Here is a 25,000-nt window from a genome sequence, read left to right on the forward strand (position 1 = left end):
ATCATGGCAATAATGGAGTATTTTTCATTATAAACTATGTTGTACAGCTTTTACAATCAGGTTTTTAATAGATCTAGAGAAATTAAATTGGAATTCTACCAACTTTTGTGCCTTTGTCATCCCATGAAAACGATGTTAAAAATTGTCAAGACTAATGTGCTAATCTTGTTTCTACTGAAGTAAGGAGGAGGTGGTATTAGTCCTGTTGTTTTGTAGGCCCCGTTGTTCATTAAGTAGTAAGATGTATATAGAAAAACATTCAGAAATATGCATTTCGCTGTAATCCCTAATGCTAAATAGAAATTGAGTATAGATTAAATAGGTCTTAGCTGATGTTACCCTAAAGTCCTTATCAAGAAAAATTCCCATGAAAACAGTAGAAACTTTCAAAGTCAGGAGGGTGAAATTGTGCTCTATATGAAAAAGGAAGCAATCGTGTTGCTGATGTGTATATTAATACAGCTGAGAATGCATGCATATATACATATTTGTTAATCTATTTAAACAATGTTTATTGATCGTATATGGTGAATAAACTCACACAATGAGTGTAGAGATTACTTTGTATGCGTAAACATACATATACTCAATCTCAGCATTGTACATAAATATGCACCATGAATAATGTAAGTCGTCAGATAGGAAGATTTTAAACTTTTCATTATATATAAATGTACTAATTAATAATGTTATATGAAATTTTAGTATTGTCCTTTAATTGTATCCTTCTGTTCAGTTCTGTGGGTATTTTTTATGAGGAGGTCTGCAATAGTGAAAAAGGGTATTTCTCAAATATATGAATTACTGCTCGTCTCAACACTTACTTGTCCACATTCTTCCTTGTTGTTAGTCTGTTCCACTAGCAGAAGACTGCAGGAATCAGTTAATAATCCCTTATATTTTAATTAATAATATGAAATAAAAATTAAATATACAGAATAGAATTATCAGCCAAGCAAAAATACGTGCATGTTGGTGCCCTCAATAAATTAAATTTTTAGTTACTTCCTATAATTTTTATTTATTCACAAATACAAGAAGAAATATGAATGTAGTTTAAATTTTAATTGGCATAACAGGCAATATTCTTTTTTTAGACATTTTGCAGGCAAAAATATTCTCGCATGTATAAAACAAATGCCATATGTAGTTTTACTTGCTAAGAATGGCAAAAGTATGTGTAAAATATACATCAAACACAAACTTCATGTGAATGAGCACAACTATAATACTTTTAAGTTTGTGTTCTAACTCTTAACCTTAAAAAGTTATCCTTACGTATCTTTTTCAGAGGGTGGAAAAAAAACCCACAAAAGTCCTTCCCCCAACCCACATATTAAAAAAAAAAAAAAATTAAAAAAGCCACTTGCAAAAAAGGTTAGCTTGCTGGCCTTGCTTGCAAATTCAGACATTGAAAATTTGGAGTCTTCCTTCATCCAAATAATATATATTCATTCCCCACAGGCAGCAGTGATGGTTCTTGGGATAAAGAAAAACTTCAGTCTCCCCCCACCCAAGGATCACAGGCCTCTGTTAACCACCCCAACTTGCCTGGACAGCATAATGTTCCAGTTAGCCATCCTCTCAACCCTCTTCAACAGAACCACCTTCTGCCAAATGGTACGGGTTGACATCTTTCAGCACTAACATGAGCAGTTTTCCAATTCCTGTCTTTATTTTGTGTTTATATAAATAGGCTATGAAAAATCAAAAATGTGGGGAATATTGGAATACTTCCTTTAAAGTATTAAGCAGGGGAAGTGGAGACGATAAAGAACAGATACATATGCAATAAAATTGATACTTAAAATAACTGCTAACCTGTGCATCAGTGGCATAATAATGCATTGCTAAGGCACCCTACAGCAGATATTAAAAAAGATAATAAACAGCCATTGCTTAGCAATGATATCATACATTACACTGATATGAACAAACTAAGAGGTCTAATAGCCTCTCCTTGTGGCTAGAAACCCTCCATGGTTGCTAGTGATTTACCCATGCATATCCCGCAAGAGAACTGACATATAGCTGCTTTGTCCTGCAATGTGAACCATCTTGTCACCCATCACTTGACTATTGTCCATCAGGGGAAAAAAAAGACAGTGTTTTAAAAAGATACATAAACCTATTTCCCTTTTTTTTCCCCCCCACCAGGATTGGAACTTCCTTTTATGATGATGCCCCACCCGTTAATTCCCGTGAGCCTACCTCCAGCATCTGTCACGATGGCAATGAGCCAGATGAACCACCTTAGTACCATCGCCAACATGGCAGCAGCAGCACAAGTGCAGAGTCCTCCATCCAGAGTTGAGACATCTGTTATTAAGGTAACTATATATTACCGAAAAAAAAAAAAAAATCTAGCACACCACAATTGTCGTAAATATTGTAAAGGTGGGCAGGTGTCAGATGTTACAAGGTAAGTCAGAAAGTCAATATATATGAGAAACCCAGCTGTTGTAGCTCTGGGAACACAGTAGGCTGCTGGTGGCCAGTGTTATCCTCTCAGTTCTCCTCCCCCTCTCTAAATCAGTATCAAAACAGTGCTCAAGTTGAAGCTTTTTCATACAGAATACACAGCTTTCTGATTTCTCATATTTCATAGTCTCTAATCTAATGGCAACATTCCTCAAGATATCAAGGAAGAAACTACTCCTTTCTTAAGTTGCAAGAGACTGTTCTTCCAACTTTTTAATCTAAGCATTTGAACTGAAATGCTGCAAATTATCTGAAGAAGGCTGAAAGGCTTGATACTTTACCTCTGCAGAATCTAAATTGCCGAATCCCAGAACAGAATGGAATAAAGTTGCACAGAACAGCCCCAGTATTCTTCAGGCTGGAACTGTAGTATTGTAGAGATATCTCAAAAATACCTGATATCTGAAATTGTCTACCCATTTTAGGTTTTGTTTGCTGCCTATAACTGAATTAATCTGGTTATAGAGATATTTAGCAGAGACACTGAGTCTTCTCTTCTTCTGACTGAAGATGATCTGTTTTCATTTTAAAGGCATTTCTCCCTTACCACTAGGTATTTATAATTTGATTTGACATTTATTCAGATGCCTACTTGTTACCTGTTATCCTTCTTTAGTTCTAACAAATGAGATACAGAAAGTACACAAACTTCTGTGCTTTTAGGTAACATTAATATGTTAGAAATAGACATGCGAAGGCAAGGTTATTTGATATTTTAGGGCTGTGTTGGAAATCTGTCCATTAATGCAATTCCTTTGACAAAAAATGGGTAAACTTAAAATCTCTTGGACCTTCAAATCAAGAGTTGCAAAAGTTTTGAAATTCATGATGATTTAAGCAGAGTGAAGAGGTCTGAATTTATAGAGATGTTCAACATGCTTATGCTCCTGTCCTCTTTAACCTAACAAGCCCAGAATTGGAAAGAACCATTCAGTTAAAAGTCAACAAATCTATGTTGCTATTGACCTAGAAAAATATGATCTGCTGACCTAATTTAGGTACCTGCACTTTCAAATGTAGGATCTCCTTTGGAGGCCTTCAGTGGCATCCCTTTCTCACCTTTGATGACTTGGGGAGTTAAGACATTGGTTTGAGAAGAATTGTTTCTTTAGGTGCTATGTCAGCAAGGCTAGATTCCACCCCTAATGTCCATCTTTCTCATATCTTGGGAATATAAACACTCTGCTGCTAACTAACTGTTGATTACATGGTGATTTCTGCACCTTTGTTTTTCTATTTTCACTTGAGCAGTATTTAGTGAGAGTTATATGATGCTAAAGTTCTCTAGAACATACGTGGTGCTCTGTTTCATTCTAAACTTATTTTCTTAATTGGAACAGTGACCACTGGTATTACAGAGGTATCTAAAAAATGAAGATTGGGATGGAGCACATGCTAAATGACACCTGACATGTATGAATTACTATGGCAACAAAACTTTGTTTTCACTATTTTTCCGACTATTTTCCCTTCTTTCATTTTCTGTGAGCTATTTGATTTCATACGAAGGAGTACAAAATTTGACCTTCACAAGCATTGGTAACCTGTTTCTAAACTTTGACAAGCTCACTTCTAGCTTGTGAAGTTGATTTACAAGCTAAATCTAGCTATTAAAGTTGCCTAAGTTACTGTGGCCTACATTTAAATATGTCTATGGTAGCATACCCCAATGTGACCCCTGACCTTTGTCTCCAGTTACCAAAATCAGGTACATTTGGATTGCAGCATAGCTCCTGGGCTATGTAAGAAAGGTTTCTTTTTGTGGAAGGCAGGTCCTGGTGTATTCCCAGATCTCACCCCATTATGGAACATTGCTGGACCCAGGAAGGACTTAACTGAGAAGTACTTCTGGCTCATCTGATCTAAACCTGTCTAGTAGGTTTAAAAGTATTGGACTCTGGAAGGGAGACTGTCATCATGTAACTACGTGTATTATTTTAACCATAGGCAGTGCCATACCAGCAAATTTTCCTTATTCCAGAGTTCCTTAACTTCTTAACAAGTTCATTCTTCTAGCTCATCTAGTTGGAAATATAATTTCATAATAACCTAAATGAAGATTTTGAAAGTACCTAGCAACTTTGGTTCTCTGTTTGAAACATTTTAGCAGCACTTTGTAACTGGAAAATCATAATTTTTTTTTCAAACTCTTGCTTATTTCAGCATTTGTTTGTATTAATTATCTACTCTATTTATCTCTGTCATTTCTGAAAATTCAACTATCCTGTACTCATGCTAATAAAATCTTCATCGTAGCTGCCAACTTTTGCACAGCTCCTGGCATAACATCTTGTGCAAGTTATTTAACAAACCAGGTTTCATGTTCCCATCTGGTTTGCACATAACCATAAATTAAAAAGATGTGGATTTTCAATGAATTGCTTTTAAATGGCCAAATTAACCTAAGTTCTGTTTAGAAAAGTGTGCTCACTCAAAAAAATTACAAAATATAAAAAACTCAAAATAGAAATCTTTTAAGGTTTACACAATTAAGTTGGAGTTTTGGGACATTTACATAGAACCTGATGGAGACACTACCTGAGTGCTGCTGTGACTTCTTCAGTCAAGGCCTGTGACATATTGCCCACAATACATTTGTACTACAGGTAAATACATAAACACAAGCATTAATCTGCCATCCAAAACTCACTTCTAAATGTAAGAGCTTGCTGTACATAGTTATTTCAATAATACTGTAAGGGCTAAGGAACTTACTTTTGGAGGACTTTCCTACTCTTCCCTTCAGCCCCTTTGTGGTACAACATATGTCTACATTTATGTCCTCTGGTTTTGTCTATGGCAGATGAATATGGTCATGTGGATAGAGATAGCACGGCCAAGTAATTATGTTCCTGTTTTTTAATGCTGAACAGCATTGAATCATAAACCCCAGCAACATAAAAGCATGAGGTCATTATTAGGGGGATTTTCTTCCCATGAGCATAGACATAATGTCACTGGCAATTTACCCGTTCCTCACTAGGCATAGTCAGAGGCTGTGATTTTAGTGTCCATTGAATTATATGCACTGAGTAGTTGAGCAGGAAACTCTCTAATCAGCAGACTTTTTGAACCTTGCACTGGCAATGTAAAGTTTATGAATAATAACTTATACTACAATCAAAATAAATATCTTAGAGAATAGGTGTAAGTGAGAAGGTCAAACCTGCTTTTTCTTTATTTTTACAGAAATGGATAAATAGTGCAGTTGCTGTCTTTCACAAAACTGTTTGTTATGAGAATCATATATTTTTTTTTTTTACTGCTACATTTTTAGACTTTTTGGTTTTCTTTTCATTATCTTCTGGCTCATTTTTTTAACCCTAATTTTACTTAAGTGTTTTTCCTCAGTGACAATGTTTCCACAAGTTGATACGGAAAGTCTGTGAATCACTCATCTTGGAGTTCATAGTTGTAACCTGAAATGACAGCATAGATTTGAAATTAGACTACAGAATGTTTACAAGTTTAAACTCTGCTTCAAAGTTAGAAGACCTATGAGAAATTTCAACTCTGAAAAGTAAATCAATAGTAACCTTATCTAATTAACAAAGAACAAAATTAAGTCTTAGAAAATCTGAGTCTTCAGATTATAAGCAACCTGGTTCATTGTATAGAAGAATTGCCTTTGTGAACAGTGCCATAGTAGATGACTTGCTGACCTTTCCTTCCAATTCACCGAGTTCACAGTTAGTGCTGTTATCTTTAAACTCACAAAGCTTCAAATGCCTTTCTATTACTGGGCAATATTTCATTTCTTCATGATAAGAAGTTGGAATAAAGCTGAGATCATGTACTGACCAAACATTTTATCCTGCTATGTTCAGGAGATGAGACAAAGACAAAATTACAAGGGAAGCCTTACAAAGCAACACCTTAGATTTGGCAGTGAACTCTGAGCTCTAAAATCTTCAGAATTATATTTCAGAAGAGTGTTGTGCCCTTTCGAACATGAGACGAACATTAGATGTCTTTTTGTAATGGAATGTTTAGATATATGTGTTGGATGAATAAGAGGAGAGCAACAACAAGCAGGGACAGCAGATTGTGACAGCAATGAATTGCAGTGAGTGTGACAGCTGTGACCTGGGGATGCTTTAGACATGAGGTGGCTTTCATCACCTGCCCATGGTTTCAAAGGCTCAGCTTGTTAGCAGTTTCACTACATCAGTTTTTTTCACTCAGCAGAAAGATATATGAAAATATAAAGGACATACCTCATATTAATAGCAACTTGAAATAATTCTACATTGTAAAAGTTAGAACAGAGCAGCATGCCAGCATCAAAAATTGCACTTTCTCCATAGAACGTTACTAATACTTATAGACAGAATTAAGAATAAAGCAGAAGAAACCAATACCTCCAGCTGAAAAAGTGCCCAGTGGCACAGTAGTTTTCCACTGCATATTAAACACATGAGACTAAATTTTGCTAATTCTCTAAATATATCACACCACTGGTTGCGTTATACTTGTTTATAACTTGTTTTTATATATATATCTTCCTGTTATCCAATAGCAGAAATTTACTATTAATTGATTTAACCAAGGTAGCTGCTGACATTTTTCTTAAAAATAACTCAGTTTATATGCCTATTCTGACATGAAATTTTATTTTAACGTTCATTCACTTTTTCATTTTTCATTGGCAACATGTGCGTGTTCCTACTGATGTAATTTAATGTTCCTATATTTTTCGTCTATAATTGTTGCCAAAAAGTCCAAATAGCCAAAGAGAAGAAATATGACACTGCCATACAGAAATGACGGAACAGAGTATATTTAAATGTTTCATGTCAGAGTGGTGGTGAGCAAGTTCAGAGAGTGGACCCGAAAGGAAACGGACTCTAAGAAGAAAATGAGCAAGTTCACTTTATGGAGGGGGTGGGCAGCAAAGGGACTGTAGAAGCTTCACCTTAAGTCTTCTGCAACTGCTGTGTGAGCAGCCTTCAGTTTAGTGCAGACTTTTAATACCAAAAGATACTGGCCATCGTAAGATGTTTCAGTGTAGAAGAGTTTACTGATAACTTATTTTCCACTTAAAGAAATGACAACTTTTTTAATATGATTAGATGAAGCATTTCTCAAAATTGGCTGGCACACTGTCCTGTATAGACAGGGGCCATAGGAAGCACCTTGAAAGTACAATTAGACATCCTGGATAGAAAATCCTTCCACTTTGCTGCTATTACTAATGAAGTAGAATTTTCCTGTACTGTAAACTTGAGAAAACTGCAAGAATTGTCAATGTATCAGATGTTACTGTAAAATCTTTAGATGTGACTGTCTTCATGCATTGAGAAAAATTACATCCAAAGCCTATGTTAAAGGACCATCCCTGATTTTCAAAAGACATAAGACTAACATTAGGAAATACCAGAATGCTTCTACAACCTTAATGTGACAGCATTCCATCCATATAGTACAGTGCAATTTTAATTTCACCATCACATATTGTATTTTTCCGCAGAACCCTTACCTCATTCAATGAATGGTTAGTTATTCCGTATTTGAATTTTTTTAAATCAGTGTCTGGCCTAGTCTTACTTAACTTAGGTTATCTGGATCCTGTGTTGAATGCAAAAGTTTTCTATGGACACTTCTGTGCCTTACAGGAAAAGTATTATGCGAACAGTGGTAGATACATATTTGCACCATTCCTATGAAGCTGGGTATGCTATACCCATTTTACAGAAAGGGAATGAGAACAAAATTAATTATATACCAAATTGGCAGAAATGACCTTTTTGGATGCCTAACCTGAAAAACACCTGACTTTTCAAATAAGCTATTATTTCTAGAGACATTTGTGCATTCAAAATAGAAATTTTGACATTACTTTAAAGTGATTTTCTTGAATGCCTAGAAAAATACACTATATACAAGTGCATGAAGAGTGAAGCTACTTTCATTTCCTCATTATCTGATACATGAAGTAAAATCAAGTTTTCTTCTTTATATAAGGAGAAATTTGATTAATATAAAACATTTAAATAGTAAAAAGTAATTACTTTACAATAAATATTCTAGAATAAAAGTAAGACTAAAAAAAGAAAAAAAAGATCAGCTCCTGAAACATATACTTTACATATTGGGAAAGCAAGCATGAAAATTATGATACCCCTATAAAGTTTGCAGTATACTATAAACCAAATTAATATTTCCCTTTCTTTTTATCATGACTGCAGAAAATATGATATCTTAAAACTATTTGTATGAACTTGCACGTAACAGAGAACATCTCCAGGTTAGAATAACTTTTTTTTTTTAATTTATGTTAATATAAATATGTGTATGCACACTTACTTCTGTTTCTTCCTTTAGCATGAGAAGATCTTAGGTCAAAGTATAGCTGAACTCCTTTATTATGGCTTAATCGTCTTTATATTAGAGGACACTGTGTCCCACCTCATTAATTAGTTCTATCTATATGTTTAAAATTATTTATTTTAACTTTTAATACAGTTTTTTTATAATGAACTTAGAGGATGGTAGCTGTATATCTGGTAGGTCCTAACTTGGAATAATGTCTTATTTTTAATAATATGGGATCCTATTATTTGTTTTAACATGCGTGTTTCTGAGGTGCAGTTTGAAGCTAATAGCAGCCATATGCTCATATGAATTAATTTGTGTCATGTAAAATAGGTATCTACAGATAACACATGACACAGAGAAGGTAGTACACACTTTTCTGTTTGGTAATTTGCCTATTCACACATGTAACAGGGAACTATGTATGTGGTGTAAGATTAATTAGATGCAAAATGGCCATGAGGCCAGGTACAAGGGATGGGATTCATTTTGCTGTCTTCTAGGGCATAATTCATTAGACCTATTTTATATAGCTACTTTAGAATGAGGTGAGTTGTACCTTGGAAACATAAATGTACGGGTAAAAAATGAGCCTAGGGTGACTAGCTCGGATGTAGACATTTGTACTATAGACAATGACATTTAGTGAGATGAACTCTTTGGTTGGATGTATGGTGTTTGGATTGACTTTGAGGGGTGAATTCCTAGGGGTGCTTCTTAAGCTTGAATGGTTGCTTTTCAAGTAAGACTAGGTTTTCAAAAGAGGAGAGGAAAAAAAGAAAAAAGCAGGAGAAGTCTGTCCAACTTGCCAGTAAGAAGTTACTAATTCAATTTGAAGAGTTTTTTGCATGTCTATATGTTTGCATGTTGTATCGGGGTTTTTGTATACCTTAGAAGGATATTTTGTTTGTTAGACCAAATATTCATTTAGAAGGCAAAATATAATTTATAAATTCAGTTGAAAGGATACACACAAAAAAAGAAGCAGGTCCAAAGTAGTTGTCAGGACATTTTTATGAGAATCCACAAAATCCAGAATTCTGTACTATAAGGCTCCATGGCACTTCCAGGAATGATCCTGCTTCATCACGTTTGCAGACTGTCAACACCTTGGATCCTACTCTATTTTCACGAGTACAGCCAGGGTATTTCTTGGTATTGATAGGCATCTACTTTTGTTTATTTGTTTGCTTGCTTGTTTTTAATCTCTGTAATGGCCCAATCCTATGAAACTCACTTCCTGGCTAGGTCACTGTACTTTATGTACTGCCCATGATTTCAAAGGATTTCGTTCTCTGTTGTTGTTGAAGTACTGTTAAAGGATTACTTGGGAGTCTCCTGTTTGGACTTCCTGTCAGTTAACTGCTGCTGATATTCCCAATAATCCTATAGTAAACAGGGCAATAAAAATCAAGCAAATCCATAGTCTTTTTGTCTGTTGATCTCTTTCTACATTTTATGCTATCAGTTATCAGTATTCTTGTGATGGGAACTGCAAGGTAGAATCAATGAAAAATTGCAGAGGTAAAAGTAAAATGGAAATCAAATTAACTTAAATTGTCCAAAAGATAAATAAGTTAAAGATATTCACAAAGAGAGAAGAAAAGTCTTATGCAAATATCACGGATTATGTTCTTTATGAGAAATAGATACACTATTTAAAATAATAATGCAATTAACAACACCACAAAACATTTGAACTCTTGAATTTTGATTGGGGTTAGAAATGTGTCGATAAGAACAAGGTGAGAAAGATGACGTGCATCAGTGGGAAGTTAGCAAGATCTTTAGCAAGCTAGTGATAGTATGCAAATAAGGAAATAGAAATGAAAATTTATAGCATTCAGTCAGTTTGATAACATACATTTCATAGTACTGATTGAGGAAGTTAGGAAATAATTATTAGCCCAATTAATCTTGTAATTCTTGGGACTAAACATTAATTTGGGGTCTCATAGCATTTTAGACTAAAGCTGAAGAAAAAATGAAACTATCCTGTTTTCAGGGAATACAAAAGATACCCAAGTAATTAATTTCTTTCACTCATTCAACTAATACAATGTCAAATAAGTTTGCCATTTTACAAGAAAGCCATTCTTGGAATACTTCTCACACAAGTTCAAAATAGGTCAGTAAAGAACTGAAGAGTAAGAAGTCTGTGTTTTGGCCATTGTGAAAGAGATTATTATAATTTTACCACAAAAAGGCTTGGAAGCCAGGTACCTTCCCAGAAAGGTCAGAATATTATAAGCAATTCCTGATTAAAAGCTTTTTCATTTTTTTTTTAAATTAACAGTGTATGAAACTGTGTGTGTCATATATCCTTTCCGCAGTGTGAAGTTACCTAAACTATTGAAAAGTATGATGCTGAAAATATGTTATTTTATCCTCTGCACTTCAATGACTTAAAGCACAAACGTCCTTAAAGGAGTTTGTTCAACACTGAAGAGCATCAAGACAGCTGAATAGTTTTAAAAGCGATATACCTCTACAGCTATACTTAGTTGCATGTCTAGAGCTCAGTCCATGACTAAAATTAAAGATGACTAAGCCCAAGAGATGAGTCTCGTGGAGAAGCAAACTCTAACAAAGGAAAAAGCTGAGACTGAAAATACCTGTAGGAGAGAAATATGCAGGAGATGAAGGCTGTGCATGCAAAAGAGTTGGTTATTGGAAGTAGGCATATTCAAACTTCATCAGAAAAATTCTGGAATTTTGTCGCTAAGGAACAGGAATGACAGAGAATAAAGAATGTTTGTGGAGAGACTGAGGTGGTGAGAACCTAGAAGTTATCACTTCCTTGTCTATCTTCTTAGGAGCAGAAGGATTAATCCTACACAAATTACCTGAAATGTCTTCTCTTTGATAGTGATATAGGGACCGACAGTTGAACTCCATCAACTTTAAGTTTTGGTAAATTTTTGAGGAAGACTTTTGGTAATGAGGCATTTTTCGAACAATCAAAACATGCTGCTGGAGCAGAAAGAAAAGAGGCAAAAGAAGAGATTAATATTGAATAACTACCTTTGTGACCTGGTAAGAAGAAAAAGACATCTATGATATAGGGAAGAAAGTATTTGTGGTCTTCTGGATACCATTACTGATATATTAAGATAAATCTTAATAGGAAGTTACTTAAAAGGAACATTTGGAATGAGATCTTACAGCATGGTTTTTGCCTCTATGCAAAGAGCTGTTTGAAAAATGTAGAAAAATGTTGATAAGTTCTGTTTTACTTGGAGGGACTGAGACAGTGTTATGTTGTGGATGATATGTGGTATGCTGGAACAAAATTGGAGTGGTTTCTAATTCTAGAGACAACTTCAATCTCATAAGTTAAAATCTGTGACAGTTAAAATCTTTTACCTGTTCTTTACAAGATAAAAATGCCCAGTGTCACAGGAACAATTCCGTTATTTATGAAACAGACTTGATATTGAGGGTGTGTAACTTGTGACATCAGTGGAGTGAGAGTACGGGAAAGGGCATTGCAGCTCCCTAAAGTGAAAGTTTCATATATGGTAGGAGCATTTTTGGAGGAGTTAAATGTCAGATTCTTAAAGGCTTAGGACTCATGATTTGGATCAAATTGTAAAGAGCACCAAGATAAGGAATGCTTCAAATTTGGCCCGTAAGAGTGTGTTGTCCATTGTTTAGTATAGCCTCTGGTTCTGATGCCTAATTGAGAGTCTTACCAATTTTGAAAAGTTGGTCGACCATATGTTAAATTGCTACATATGCCCTAAATTGTTCACACTACTTTTTACTTGTGAGTACCTCTAGAAACAAATAGGGAAGCAAAAAGTGGAGAAAAAAGGTAGCTAGTGAGGGTTATGTTTTACAAGCCATAAATAATTCCTTATTTCTTGTTTTCTAGTAAATAATGTCAATAAAGTTTTGGGAGCTATTCCACTCATCAGCCAGTAAGTGCAAGGATAGTGTTTTTGGCATCCTGCTGCCACTCCAGAAGGCTGCAGATCTTTTGTAGGTCCTGTCTGTCAACCTGGTGTAGACATCTCAAAACCTTTCAGTGGCTCAAACGGCTAAAATGTGAGCAGCTGAATTGAGTTGTAGGTATCTGGTTTTGGAAGAAGCTCCACTGAATTTATTGTCTATATCTCAATTGACTGAAATGGGAGACAACTTACCTTCAAGGTGGGCACCTTCATGTAGCATCCTAGATACAGGTGTCTCTGAAGTTTCATCTCTAGCTCATGTATCAAAACTGCATTTAGATATTTACATTCAAATGTGTTGATTTCAAACTGAACCCTGCACGGTTTCCTCCTCATACTTAATTTTAGCAAAGCAAAGTAATTCAGATTTTATTTAGTTATTTATTTATATGTTGGGAGACAACAAGCCTAATTACAGTACAAGCCAACATCAGATTCTCTAGAGATATCTTTAATTAAGTGGAATTAAGTTTGTCCTGGGAGTAGATAAGTTTTAGAAAAAATACTGGACAGTGGATAATATCTTAGGTCATTTCTATTGCCAGGATTATAATGCAGTAAATTCTGTTTCTTTGCTGTGTCATGTAGACTTACTTGTACAAAAGTGTCATTTTGCAGAAGTCACAAAATAACTCTGATCGTCTGAGTTATTTACTGAACACATTTTTGCACATTTCCTTTTCTGAAAAATTTAAAATTAAGTCTAAATGTAAAGTTAATATTTTACCACAGACAAAATCCATCTTTTCTACACAAAATCTCTAGTAAGGAAGACAGCTTATATTGATATTCCAGCACCATTAGTTTATCACTATGACTTTTTAGAGCTACAGAGTATTTCAATTTATTATTAGTAGCATTTCCATTTATTATTGCAGCTAGTTTTGGTAAAGACAAAAAACTGCTATAGACTATATTATTGATTGTGGAATTATGAAGCAAGGATATAAAAAAATGAGTTAAGGTATTAAATTAATTTATTTTCCATTTCTGCATAGTTCAATCCCATGTTTTGTTGGGGTTAAAGTGTATTTTACAAATGGATTCATAAAGCCAGTATATATAGTTTTCTCATAGAGTTTGTCTGCTATGTCATATTATACGTGAATAAAACTCATTATCTGTTTTGTTTGTGCAGTAATTATATTTTGTTGTCCTGTGCATTCCTTTTGCTCTCTCCATCTCATAATACGTGCTGTAAAAGCACACATAAATAAATAGGATAAACAAATTAAGCTGTTTAAATAAATTAATTTACTCTGCAGCTCTGTATTCAAATCTTATGTGCTCACTGGATTTCATTTTAATGAAACCCTTCTAAGAACAATACATTGTCTGCCAAACAGTGAAATTATATATTAAATGAATGATTAAATATACCGTGTTCCAATTTATACCAAATCTGTACGCTGTGCATGCTTAAATCCTCCTAAATCTAAAGAAATAAATCTTCTACATTCTGAAAACATCTGCATTATAATCCTCCTCTTGAATACCCGGTTCATGGACATATAAACACAATCAAAATCATTATAAGCCTAGAGCTATGATGCAGTTAAACTACCCTCATCAATGTTTTTGACTTAAAAACCTGAGACTATTAAAGTGGAATCCACTTAAATGTCTTGAAACGTTGCTCTGAAAGATCTTCTCCCACTCCATCAATAGGCCCACTGAATCCCTTTGCAATCAGAATCTCAAGTTTAGCAGATATTTATTATGACGCTTACCTGGAATAAATCTGTTGATTACTATAGATGGTCATGTTGCTAAGTTTCATAGGAATGCATTCAGAGAAATAAATATTCATCTAGCTACTGTGCATGAAAAAGAATGACTGCTGCAAAAGCAATTTGCTGCGTGAGGAACATGATGCTCTTTTCAGGAAAACCTTTAGGCATTTGCAGTACCAAGTTTTCATATGTATTTTTGAACACATACTAATTGTATTATTTCATTACCAAAAGGTTTTAGTAAGTTGAATGTATACAGTTGTTTGTTTGTTTGTTGTTTTTGGTTTGGGTTGTTTTTTTTTTTTTTCATTAGGAGTCAGGATTTCAATTATCAAAAGGAAAAAAAACCCAACAACCAAAAATACCCTAATTTAACATTTTCGGTCCCTCCAATAGATTTCTCTTCTAGGAACTATTTATTTTTATCACTGTTCGACCAAACCAACCTAACTCACACATATTTTAGCAATGACATAGAGTCTTGGGACCTATTAAGAATAAAAAGGAAACTGCAGGGAAAGATAGAAAATTTTCTAGAAAGGACTATTCTGTACTCATCTCCCTTTGTTTATTGCTTCTGTCAAAGTTCTGTGTAAATATCAGATATATCTATCTGCTACATACTGATGGCTCTCACGTAGCAGAAGTGCAGTTCAAACCATCACAGTTCTCATACTCTAATTTTCAAAATCAAGGAACATCCTGAAGTACATCATAGCTCCTCCTGACTACCATGCCAGGCTTTCCCCTGGATAGAAAAACGTGAATGGGCATTTTTCCCCATTTTGAAGTAGTGATATGGCCAGTGATACAGCCACGCTCGTCCAAAAAGTGTGGTTCATTCCAGGTTTGTGCTCCATGGTATAAACAGACATTTGGACTTTCATCAGCTGTGTTACTGGTATAGGTTCAGTAGGGAGATTATATTTTCTTTATGATTCATAGCGGTCCCATAAGATCTCATTGCCCATCTTCTTGCCCATAAGGGGCAAGAAGCCCCTTTGAAATTAAAATGTGGAGTAAAATTCAGCATAAGCTAAACCAACAGTGTCTGGTCTTTATTTACAAAAGTACATCGTTCCTCATCCCGTAAGGCTAAAGTCTATAAGCCAAAATGTGTATTTCCAATTCAACAGTGTGCTGATAGAAGTGAGGAAAAAACCCAACCCAAAAGCAAAACAAAAACCTTATTTTTGTAAGTAGTCCAGAAGGCAGTTTAAAAGCCTGACAGGATGAGCAGAACTCACATTGCATACTAAAATGTAAGGTCTAGTGTCCCAAAATTGCCAAGTTTCCTTTGAGAATACTCTGCAAATCCTGGACACCTCAGCAGAGGAGGAAAGAATAGGTTGTAATTTAGAAGGGAGATACAGTTAAGGGAAGTGGTGTTTGGAAACACAGGTTTAGTTTAACATTGCCTTTTTTTGCAATTATTTTTCGTGGGGTCTAGGAACGTGTTCCAGACAGTCCTTCTCCTGCTCCTTCTCTTGAAGAGGGCCGAAGACCTGGCAGCCATCCATCCTCTCATCGAAGCAGCAGTGTGTCCAGCTCTCCTGCACGGACCGAGAGCTCGTCAGACAGAATCCGTAGGTCACATTCTTCTCCTTGTCACCACTTTAAATTTGATTAGGTGCAGCTGGTTTTTCTAATCAAAATGCCCTTGTCTTAAGTAGATCTCATATGTATCATGTTCGGAAGTTCAGCTGCAATAACTATCTCCCAACATTATGTTCCCCAGTTTACAGTATCATAATATCTGATGCTACATTAACGGGTACTGATATAAACTGCCATCATGTCATATTAAACATAAAGATATGAGCTATGAAATACAGAATTGCAGCCGGGAAGCAATTTGCTAGATTAGTTTTAGAACTGAACATACAGTGTAAACATTTTTAAAAGAAATTGAGTTTTATTTAATCTGGTTACTCTGGTTTGATTTCTAAATTGAATCTGACTTCATAAGCAACATTTTACACGGTAGAATTGCTTGGTAAAGAGAAGAATTAGGTTAAATCAATTAAAAACTGTGCATACTTTATAATTTTTTTAAATATAAAATTTTGTAATGGTGAGAAATATGATACAGAGAATATTATCACCTCATAGCTCACAAGGGGCGGAGTGAAATTAAACCATGGTGTCTCAGAGTGATGCCGTTTTTATCAAGGCTCCATGTACAGGATGTAAATTACATGGCAAAGACCCTGAATTCTATGATATTCCAGTGCAACAGCCTGGAAATTAAGGTTTTAAACACATATTATTTTATGGTTATTTACTTAAATTCATATTACACTTGTCCATTCCTTTTATTATTGCTCCGTTGCAGGTTTTTGTGCTTTTAAGGCATCTTTCCACAGTGGAATTTATCAGTAGGTGAAACTGGAGGATTTGGCATGCAGATAGAAGGCCACAAAATAGCTATATGAAATACGTAGTTGTGTTGATTAGATGGAGCACGTCTTTTAGACTGCTTCCTTTCAGGCTCTCTGCAGACTCAGGAAGCTGACTCTTCATTGACCTTCAGATGAAAGATCTTTCATTACTATGTGATGAAAAATGACTTACCAAAGAAAAAAAATGAGGCCTGACCACGACAAGCTGAAAATTCTGTTTTCTTATCACTTGGATTATTCAGAGTGCAGATTAAACTGGCATCCCATATACTGTGACCTATCTGTTTCCCCAGGCTCGACCCACGAGCCTTTCATTATATTTTCTCTCCCGTGTCCAGTTGAGGAGAGGGAGTGATAGAGCGGCTTCGGTGGGCACCTGGTGTCCAGCCAGGGTCAACTCACCACAGAGTTCACAAGTGAAGTTCTGGAAAAAAACCTCACAGCCCTGGATTGTTATTTTTTTATCGATTGAATAGTATATTTTTTTGCAACCATTGAAGACCTTTTCCATTGTTCTCTAAACAAAAAAAGTAAATTAAATTAAATTGAGAGATACTTACTGTTTTTGCTAAGGAATGACACTTTTTTTAAAGAAATGATACTATTCAGCAGAGAGGAGTGGGACTTTTGCACGTTGTTTCTTCCAATGTGAACATAACAGAGTTCCTTAAATATTGGATCACTTCAGAAACTTACTTATTTATAAAATAACTCTTTTCTCTCCTATCTGATTTGTTAACATCACAACTGATTCTTAAGTACATCTGCTTTTGTGGTGCCAGCAAGAATAAGATGACTACTACAGAAATATGGGTTGCGTATGACATATGTATTACATGCATACCTTATATGGGTTTCTGAGGTGTGTTTCAGACTCATGAAGGTCTGTTTGAGAACTGTTGGAAAGAGCTTTTCAAGCGATCTGATGAGCAAATAAGTAGTTCTACTGTTGCACAGTATTTTGAAAAACAGTGTTTATCACCTGGAAGGCCACAATGCATAATTTAAGGAAGTTAGGGACTGCATATTGGGAATGCTAATATACAAGAGTTTTTGTACAACTAACTACAAAAAAAGAAATCAGTAAGTATCTCACGTAGAACCTTCTGTGCTTTTCTGGTTTGCTTCATTTTGCATTTCAGTTCCTGATAAATAAACAAGAAAATGTTTGCAAATATCCAACTTTGTCCAAAGATACTGAACTCTTCTTTTTAAAATGAATTGTTTTAAACCAGAAGTAATAGGAAGAAACTCTTCCGCTGTGTGGATACTGATAGCACTAATTAAGTAACTTTGTGATTGTAAGAAATCTTGTATAATTAAGAGAAAGACTATATAAGTACAAAAGTGTATTGTTAATATGATGGCTAATTTTCTTTGTGTCTAGCAGCTGTCCATCAGAATGGGCTATCTATGAACCAAATGCTGATGGGTTTGTCACCTAATGTCCTGCCTGGACCTAAGGAGGGTGATCTGGCTGGTCATGATGTGGGACACGAGACAAAAAGAATACACATTGAGAAAGGTAATATGAATATTATGATTCTATGGTTTCAGTGTAAAACAAGTATTGTCTCAACAGCTAAATAGTATTAGAATTGTGATTTTTATTTTTTTAATTGGGATTTTCTTTTTGTGTTGTTTTGTTTCACAAATTAAATTGTAACAGGATGATAGCTTTCTTGATTCTTCTACTTTGTGGTCCTTGAGATTAATGTACAATATTTATATTTGTAATGGAGGAATTTCATAAATATTACAAAGAAGGATGAGTGAAAAACAGTTTTACATTACTATTGTGTCTCTGACCCTTATACAACACTGTTTAGGTATTAAGTTTCTGTCTCCATCCAGTTGACTTTTATGACCTACTTCCCAAGGGGACTGAGCACCGTGAAAATTAGTCCATGTGTGCAAAAAGGAAAAAGGCTAATACCAAGCCATTAAATTAGGGAATTGCATAAAATGAGGCCGGTACACATTATATAATGGGATTTAAATTTAATTGAGTATAGGACCAAAGTGTTTGATCTAGGTGAATAGTCCACATGCACTTATGCTGATTATGACACCATTTCATCTCTGTTGGTATTCAAAATTAAGTTCCTTTTCAGGGTTGTTACAGGGGATTTTGGAGAGGTGGTGGTGGAATTTCAAAAGGTGCATTTCATGTTATATTTACTTCATATATGTGAATTTTAAGTATTATAGACTAGAAACATTTTGGTTAAAGAGAGGTTAGAAATATGACATGTCCTTTGAAAAAATACTATTTGGGCTTATCAGAAAAATCAGTTCTTTGAGCACAATGAGAGGAAAAATAAAAGATATAATAGCCAGACACTGAAACAGAGCCAGAGAAACTGCTGCAGTAATGAAGATTTCAGAATAAGACATTTTGTGCCATATTTTAATAGCTTTAAGATGATACCTTCTCTGTCTTGTGTTTGAACACTGAGATATGAAAAAGAATTAAAATCTGGACGATTCTATTCTGGACAGGTGGCATTTTTAATAGGATTACCAGAAAAATTAATGGAAACAACATTTCTTTTATATAAACCATTTAGTTTGGTTCGTTGCACACACAACCTGTTTTAGCTTACACTATGCCCTCACTCAGCCCCTGCAAATTGTATCCCTGCTGTGAAGTATGATGTGATCAAATAGGTTTGTTTTGAATTTCCATAAATGATTTTATTTCAGCCTTTGAAGTTACTCATTTAAGTGTAATCAGACTGGTAAATCCTGCAAGGAGAAGTACATATTAAGAATTGCTACTATTTTTGCATGTCATTCAGGTTTTTTTAAAGGCTTTTTTTATAGTGGTACCCCAAACGTATTTTCCAATCTGTTGCCAGTTCACGTTTTTGCAAGATCTGTTCTCAGTAAAACTGCTGAGAATTCTCTTTTTCCCTCAGTCCTTGTTTAGGTCAAACCTTCTATTTTTTGTTCTTTTTTCCCCTCTGTTCCAGCCTACTGAATTAATGGTAAATATTCATGGGCTATCTAGATTGATAGGGTATACTAAATTAAAAATTGTTTTCTGTCATGACTACATTTATCATGTCTCTCATACCAATCTTGTAACTTTAACACTTATCTAATCTGTATTAAAACAAGTGATTTAACTTATAGATATTTGTGGAGATAGTAATTATCTGCTTCTGTCACTTTGAGCTTGCAATCAGATTTTCAAACTGTTGCTTACCACTGCACATCAGTCAGAATGCAACCGTATTTAAAAATGCAAACAAATGTATGTAGGTGGTGGTACTCTTATTGTTGAAACCCCATCACCTTCATCATCTGATTCAAAAGAAAAAGAAAGAGAGGAAAACAAGTTCTGAATAAGTATCATGAAGTGTTTAAACAGTATTGTATTTTCTTCTAAGCCACTTTTGTTGGCTGAAATCTATCAATCAGCTGCAACTAAAATGGCTTTTAATTGAACCTGGGAGAACCTGGGCAATCCTGCCTGGTAAAGAAGGCCCTGTTTTTTCTCTTCTTGTCTCCTCTTCCATTAAAAAAATGAAAAGACCAAAAATCTCTGAAGTGATCTGAGATCAGGGAAAATTTATTTTCAGGCAACAGGGAATTTAAAGGGGGAACAAAGTTATAACAGAGGCAACTCATCCACATACCAAATTTTGAAAAGACTTAGCATATGTCAGAGGGGTGAATTAGTTGTCTGACCTCATCTATGAGTTGGATAGAGGAGAGAAAATACCATTTATCTGTTATAAACATAAAACAAAGGAGCTAATTTACCCAGTCCATGCAACATAGTGTAATATATCTAGAAACAGTTCATTGGCACTTGCAAACTGAGTAACAGTTTGAAGGTATTCAGTCTTTCAAAGGTCATATGCATTTCTATTCAAAATTCAGCCAGAATTATTATTAGTGGCAAAAATTAGTTTCTTTTACTGGGGTGGTGTAAGCTACCAGTAAATGTCTTGTGCAGTTTTGTTTGGGTTTTTTTTATTTGCGTTTAGACTGTCTTCAAAATCTGTTCTCAGGCTCTGGTGTGCACAGCCATGAGTGACCTCACCTACCACTGGAGTCAGGTTGTCATTATCCCGCCAAGAATCAAATTAGGTTCTAAGGATCTGATTCGCTGCCTATTAAAACTGGAAAGTTTGCATCAGGCTCTGGGACAATATTTGTTGCAGGAAAGCAGGAAGAGGTTCTGTTCTCAAAGACTGTGTGTAAACCGTGGGTGTTGGGAACATTTTCCAGCTGCTGAATCCAGATGTGCAACTTGGCCACATCCTAGCTTCATGTTGGGGCAAGACCCAATGTACACATCTGAACTTCCATCCACTCCCTGGGTTCCATGAGCAGAAAACTTAGATTTGCTAAGGGTTATGTTGTGGTCCAGCCAGGTTCCTAGTCTGGACTATGGAGGACTGCAGGAGACACTGCAGAGCACTTCTGTCCCACAGTTCATACATAACTCAAGATGTCATTATCTGTATGACCAGAGAAGTCAATTACCCTAGATTTCCAGGATTTTTTCCTTATTAGAGGATAGCAGATTTTCCAATGTTACTGAAAGCGGGCTGTAGAACTGCAAATGTTCCTGGGAAGAAGAAGGTAAGCTCAAGTACACGATGTTGGTTCAAGTACTTGACAGCCATCATCAAAACCAAGTATCTAATTTTGTAACCTGTAATTATGGACTATTTGATGATGCACATTTGGTTTTATTAGGTCAGATTTCACAAGAAGGACTTACACGAAGTATAGGAGTCACATTAGAAAAGATCCATTCAGTTTTTTATGTTAAAATGAAGGCTCTGAGTCTTTTCAGGTAAGGTAAAGTAAAGTTTCCGTGACTCAAAGAGTTTGCTCTAGATAGTCCCTCAATTTTGGTGAGGTATATTTTATCACTTATCCTGCTCAGCTGTTACCTGAAGTCCTGCAGATCTCCCAGTCTGAAGTTGCAAATAAATAAATTTATTTATTAGTGACTAAATACAGCCCCTGCGTATTTATGGGGCTGAATGAATACTCATTCAGTTCTTCAGTGATGTTGTCTGTTAAATCTGGAAATAGCATAGGAAGGAGGAACTAGCGAAGAACCTAAGGACTAGACTGCTGAATCCTGATCCTTTTCTTGCTCATTGATCTGAAGTGTTTCAAAAAAGAGTTCAAAATAATCAATGGCTTGAAAGTTAAACACACACCCCTTGGAGATGTGGATCCTAATTCCTTGCAGGCAGAAGAGAGAATTGAACTTGTGTCACATTTCCTGGGCAGTATCCTTAATCGCTGTGCTTTGTGTAGAAGAAGGAAGTGTATTTTACTGTCGTCCCTTTGCCCTTACAACGCAGCCTCTGGTCATATGGGGTCTGCAAGGTGGCATTTATAGCTCAGTCCTATTGCCAGAGTTTCTCTATTTACTAGCTCCAGATAGCTGCATATGATTTTCTGTTGGCTTTAGACAGACTATAGTTCTACTTGTTAACTTCATTAGATCCCAATTTGCAGTACCTGGTTTGGGTAGTGTTAAGTGATGTTGGAGGCAGTGGCTGCTCATAACACCCCTTAACTGGTACATGCCTAGCAATAGCTACCCTATACACTATATAGGAATGTAAGACCCAGTTCACTTCAGCCCAAGATTCCCTTCTGGGGGACAAACACCTAAAAGTTAGTTGCTTTAACACCAAATTTAGATGCTTAAGTATTTTATTGGATCTGTCCCTAGGGCATCAGATTAGAATTTTCTGTCTGCATCAATTTATATTTTTTTAGATTGACACCAACAGCAAATGAAGCCTGAATGTCATGCTTACATTTTAAATTGAATATGTTATTTGAGGTGTTATGGGAAGGACACTCTTTTGTTGAAAATGTGCATGCTGTTTCCTATAACAAAATATAAAATATTCACCATGTTCACAAAAGGAGCTAAACTATTTCTTGCAGAATAGCTTTTAAACTGTGATATTAATGGAAATTTCTTAAGTAATTTTCAGATAATAAACAATAACTGCTTCTTGACTACTATGATAGCAGCAATTAAGGTACAACTTTATCAAATCCACATATGAAAAAGTCCCAGTCTTTCTGTTTTTATTTTATGTTCCCCTGTAGAGATTTGAGCAATCTTAGACCTCTGGCTAATACCTTATAAAATAGAATATTAAAATTCCAAAATATCCTTAGTGCAAAATGGAAAATAATTTAAATATTCCAAAGTTATAATTAGAATTGTATTTTCCTGTTAGCAGTCATGCATCAAAAAGGGAACTAATGATAAATATGTCATCCTATATAGTTAGATATTCATTCTGCATTGTCAGCAGTAAATTCTTTTATAATATATACATAGTGTAAATATATATCAAACATGCTTATTCACCTTAATAAATATAGAAACATATATGAGTATGTTTTTATAAATATGAAGGACTCAAAGGAAGTTTTAGCATCAACAAAGATTCTCTTCTACCTGAGCTGTCCTCTAGCAAAGTCAACAAACAAATGATCTGGAACTTTGCTTAAATTCTGTTTCTGGTCTGTGTTAGGATTTTAGTTAGTTCTCTGAGAAAGCCCTTTTTAAAAGAGAGCTGTTATCAGTTAACGTACAGAGGAATTTTCATTCACAGTTCTGCTGTCCAACTGCTTGTGTAAACATACTTTATCTGTTCATTTTCATTTTTGTATACATACATACACAAAGAGATACTTATACAATATATTTTGCTGAATATTGCATTTTAATGTAACAAGAAGAATATAAACAGACTTTGATGGGTATCTATATGCAAATACATTTACAGTTAACACGTTTCAGGTCTACATTCTCATTTCACTTCTTAAATGTTACTTATTAAATCTTAATATATTCGTTTGCAATCCCTTAAGATACTGAGTTCAGGCTATGTATTTATTCATCATCTAGCACATTGTGAAAGTGATCTTGATTTGAGCTCTAAATACTTCTCAAACCCTAAACAGATAGTAGTCGAATTTGTAACCTATGACAGATAATACAAAGATCCACTAAATGAAGGGTTTCAGAAAGCCAGTATCACCAAAATAACCTTTCGACACTCTGGTTGTTGGTGTGTCTTTTCACTCAGCCCAAGAGGCTCAAGAATGCTTGAAGTACATTAAAAGCTATTACAGTTAATGGACTACAAAGGTGAAAAATGAAATTGCAAGTTTTTTCTTAATGGGTTGTTATTTACTAAGAAGCCATAAAACATCTATTTTTGTGGCATAGCAAACACAGAAGCCTTTCATATTATTGAATAGGATATGAATAATATGTGTATGCAGGAAGGAGTGCAAAGGTAGTACAAACTTCTGAAAGTTTTTTTTAGCAAAATATTGGATAAGAGTATTTCTAGAGACTCTCACTAAGCCATCCTCCAACAAGGCACTTCTGCAGACTTGTTTGCTACTAGGGACCTTTATTCTGCTAGGGTAGTAGTAGTTTTGGCACAATTTATGAGAGTTTGCTGTACAGTTTTCACTTGATGGATATGTGCGCATCAGTTCCAAAACATCCCAGGCGAACTGGACTCATTGCAGCCAAATTGCATATATGCATACCAGCTATTCTATATTTACAGTGATTCAAATGCATCTTGGACATACCTGACTTTCTGAATAGGCTCAAATGAGTTACATGTGCACAAAAGATCTGATGTATTCTCAATCTATTGAAACAATCCTGAATGTACAATTCCTCGGTGCTTTGTGCCCCAAACAGTTACCAAAAGGTACTTTTTTCTTTTGTTTCTTTTTTTTTTGTGTCTTTCTTTTCAATGGTCATTATGTGTCCTTCATGTAATAGATCTTAGAATGGTCTTTATAGTCTTTGATGGTCTTTATTACATATAGAGGGGAGGGGAGCTAAAAACCCCTTTGAAATAGTTTGTGTGCTCATTTTCATTTTTTAAATGAATTATTGAACAGAAGATGTAATGGTAATTGATAAAATGTTAGAAAGTACTTTTTTTATCATGCTACCACATGGCAGTTTTTAAATCATTGGTTCCCTTTGTGCTTGCTCCTGGGAAAGATATGGTATAGGGAATGAAGTTAATGAAGTTATGGCTGTTTCCACTAAGAGGGGATATGTCCTGTATCA

General features: G+C 35.1%; 1 protein-coding gene across 1 annotated transcript in view; it reads left to right on the forward strand.

Moving 5' to 3' along the window:
• Nucleotides 1–25,000, forward strand: part of DACH1 (dachshund family transcription factor 1) — a 146,639-nt gene that overhangs the window by 54,775 nt on the left and 66,864 nt on the right. Inside the window, exons 3-6 of the mRNA XM_009323530.1 lie at nucleotides 1,465–1,620; nucleotides 2,158–2,330; nucleotides 15,936–16,071; nucleotides 18,275–18,412. Of these exons, the coding sequence (XP_009321805.1) occupies nucleotides 1,465–1,620; nucleotides 2,158–2,330; nucleotides 15,936–16,071; nucleotides 18,275–18,412 (603 nt within the window). The remainder of the gene's footprint in view (nucleotides 1–1,464; nucleotides 1,621–2,157; nucleotides 2,331–15,935; nucleotides 16,072–18,274; nucleotides 18,413–25,000) is intronic.

The sequence above is a fragment of the Pygoscelis adeliae genome, unplaced genomic scaffold, assembly GCF_000699105.1.
Source record: "Pygoscelis adeliae isolate BGI_AS28 unplaced genomic scaffold, ASM69910v1 Scaffold44, whole genome shotgun sequence".
In the NCBI taxonomy this organism is placed as follows: domain Eukaryota; kingdom Metazoa; phylum Chordata; class Aves; order Sphenisciformes; family Spheniscidae; genus Pygoscelis; species Pygoscelis adeliae.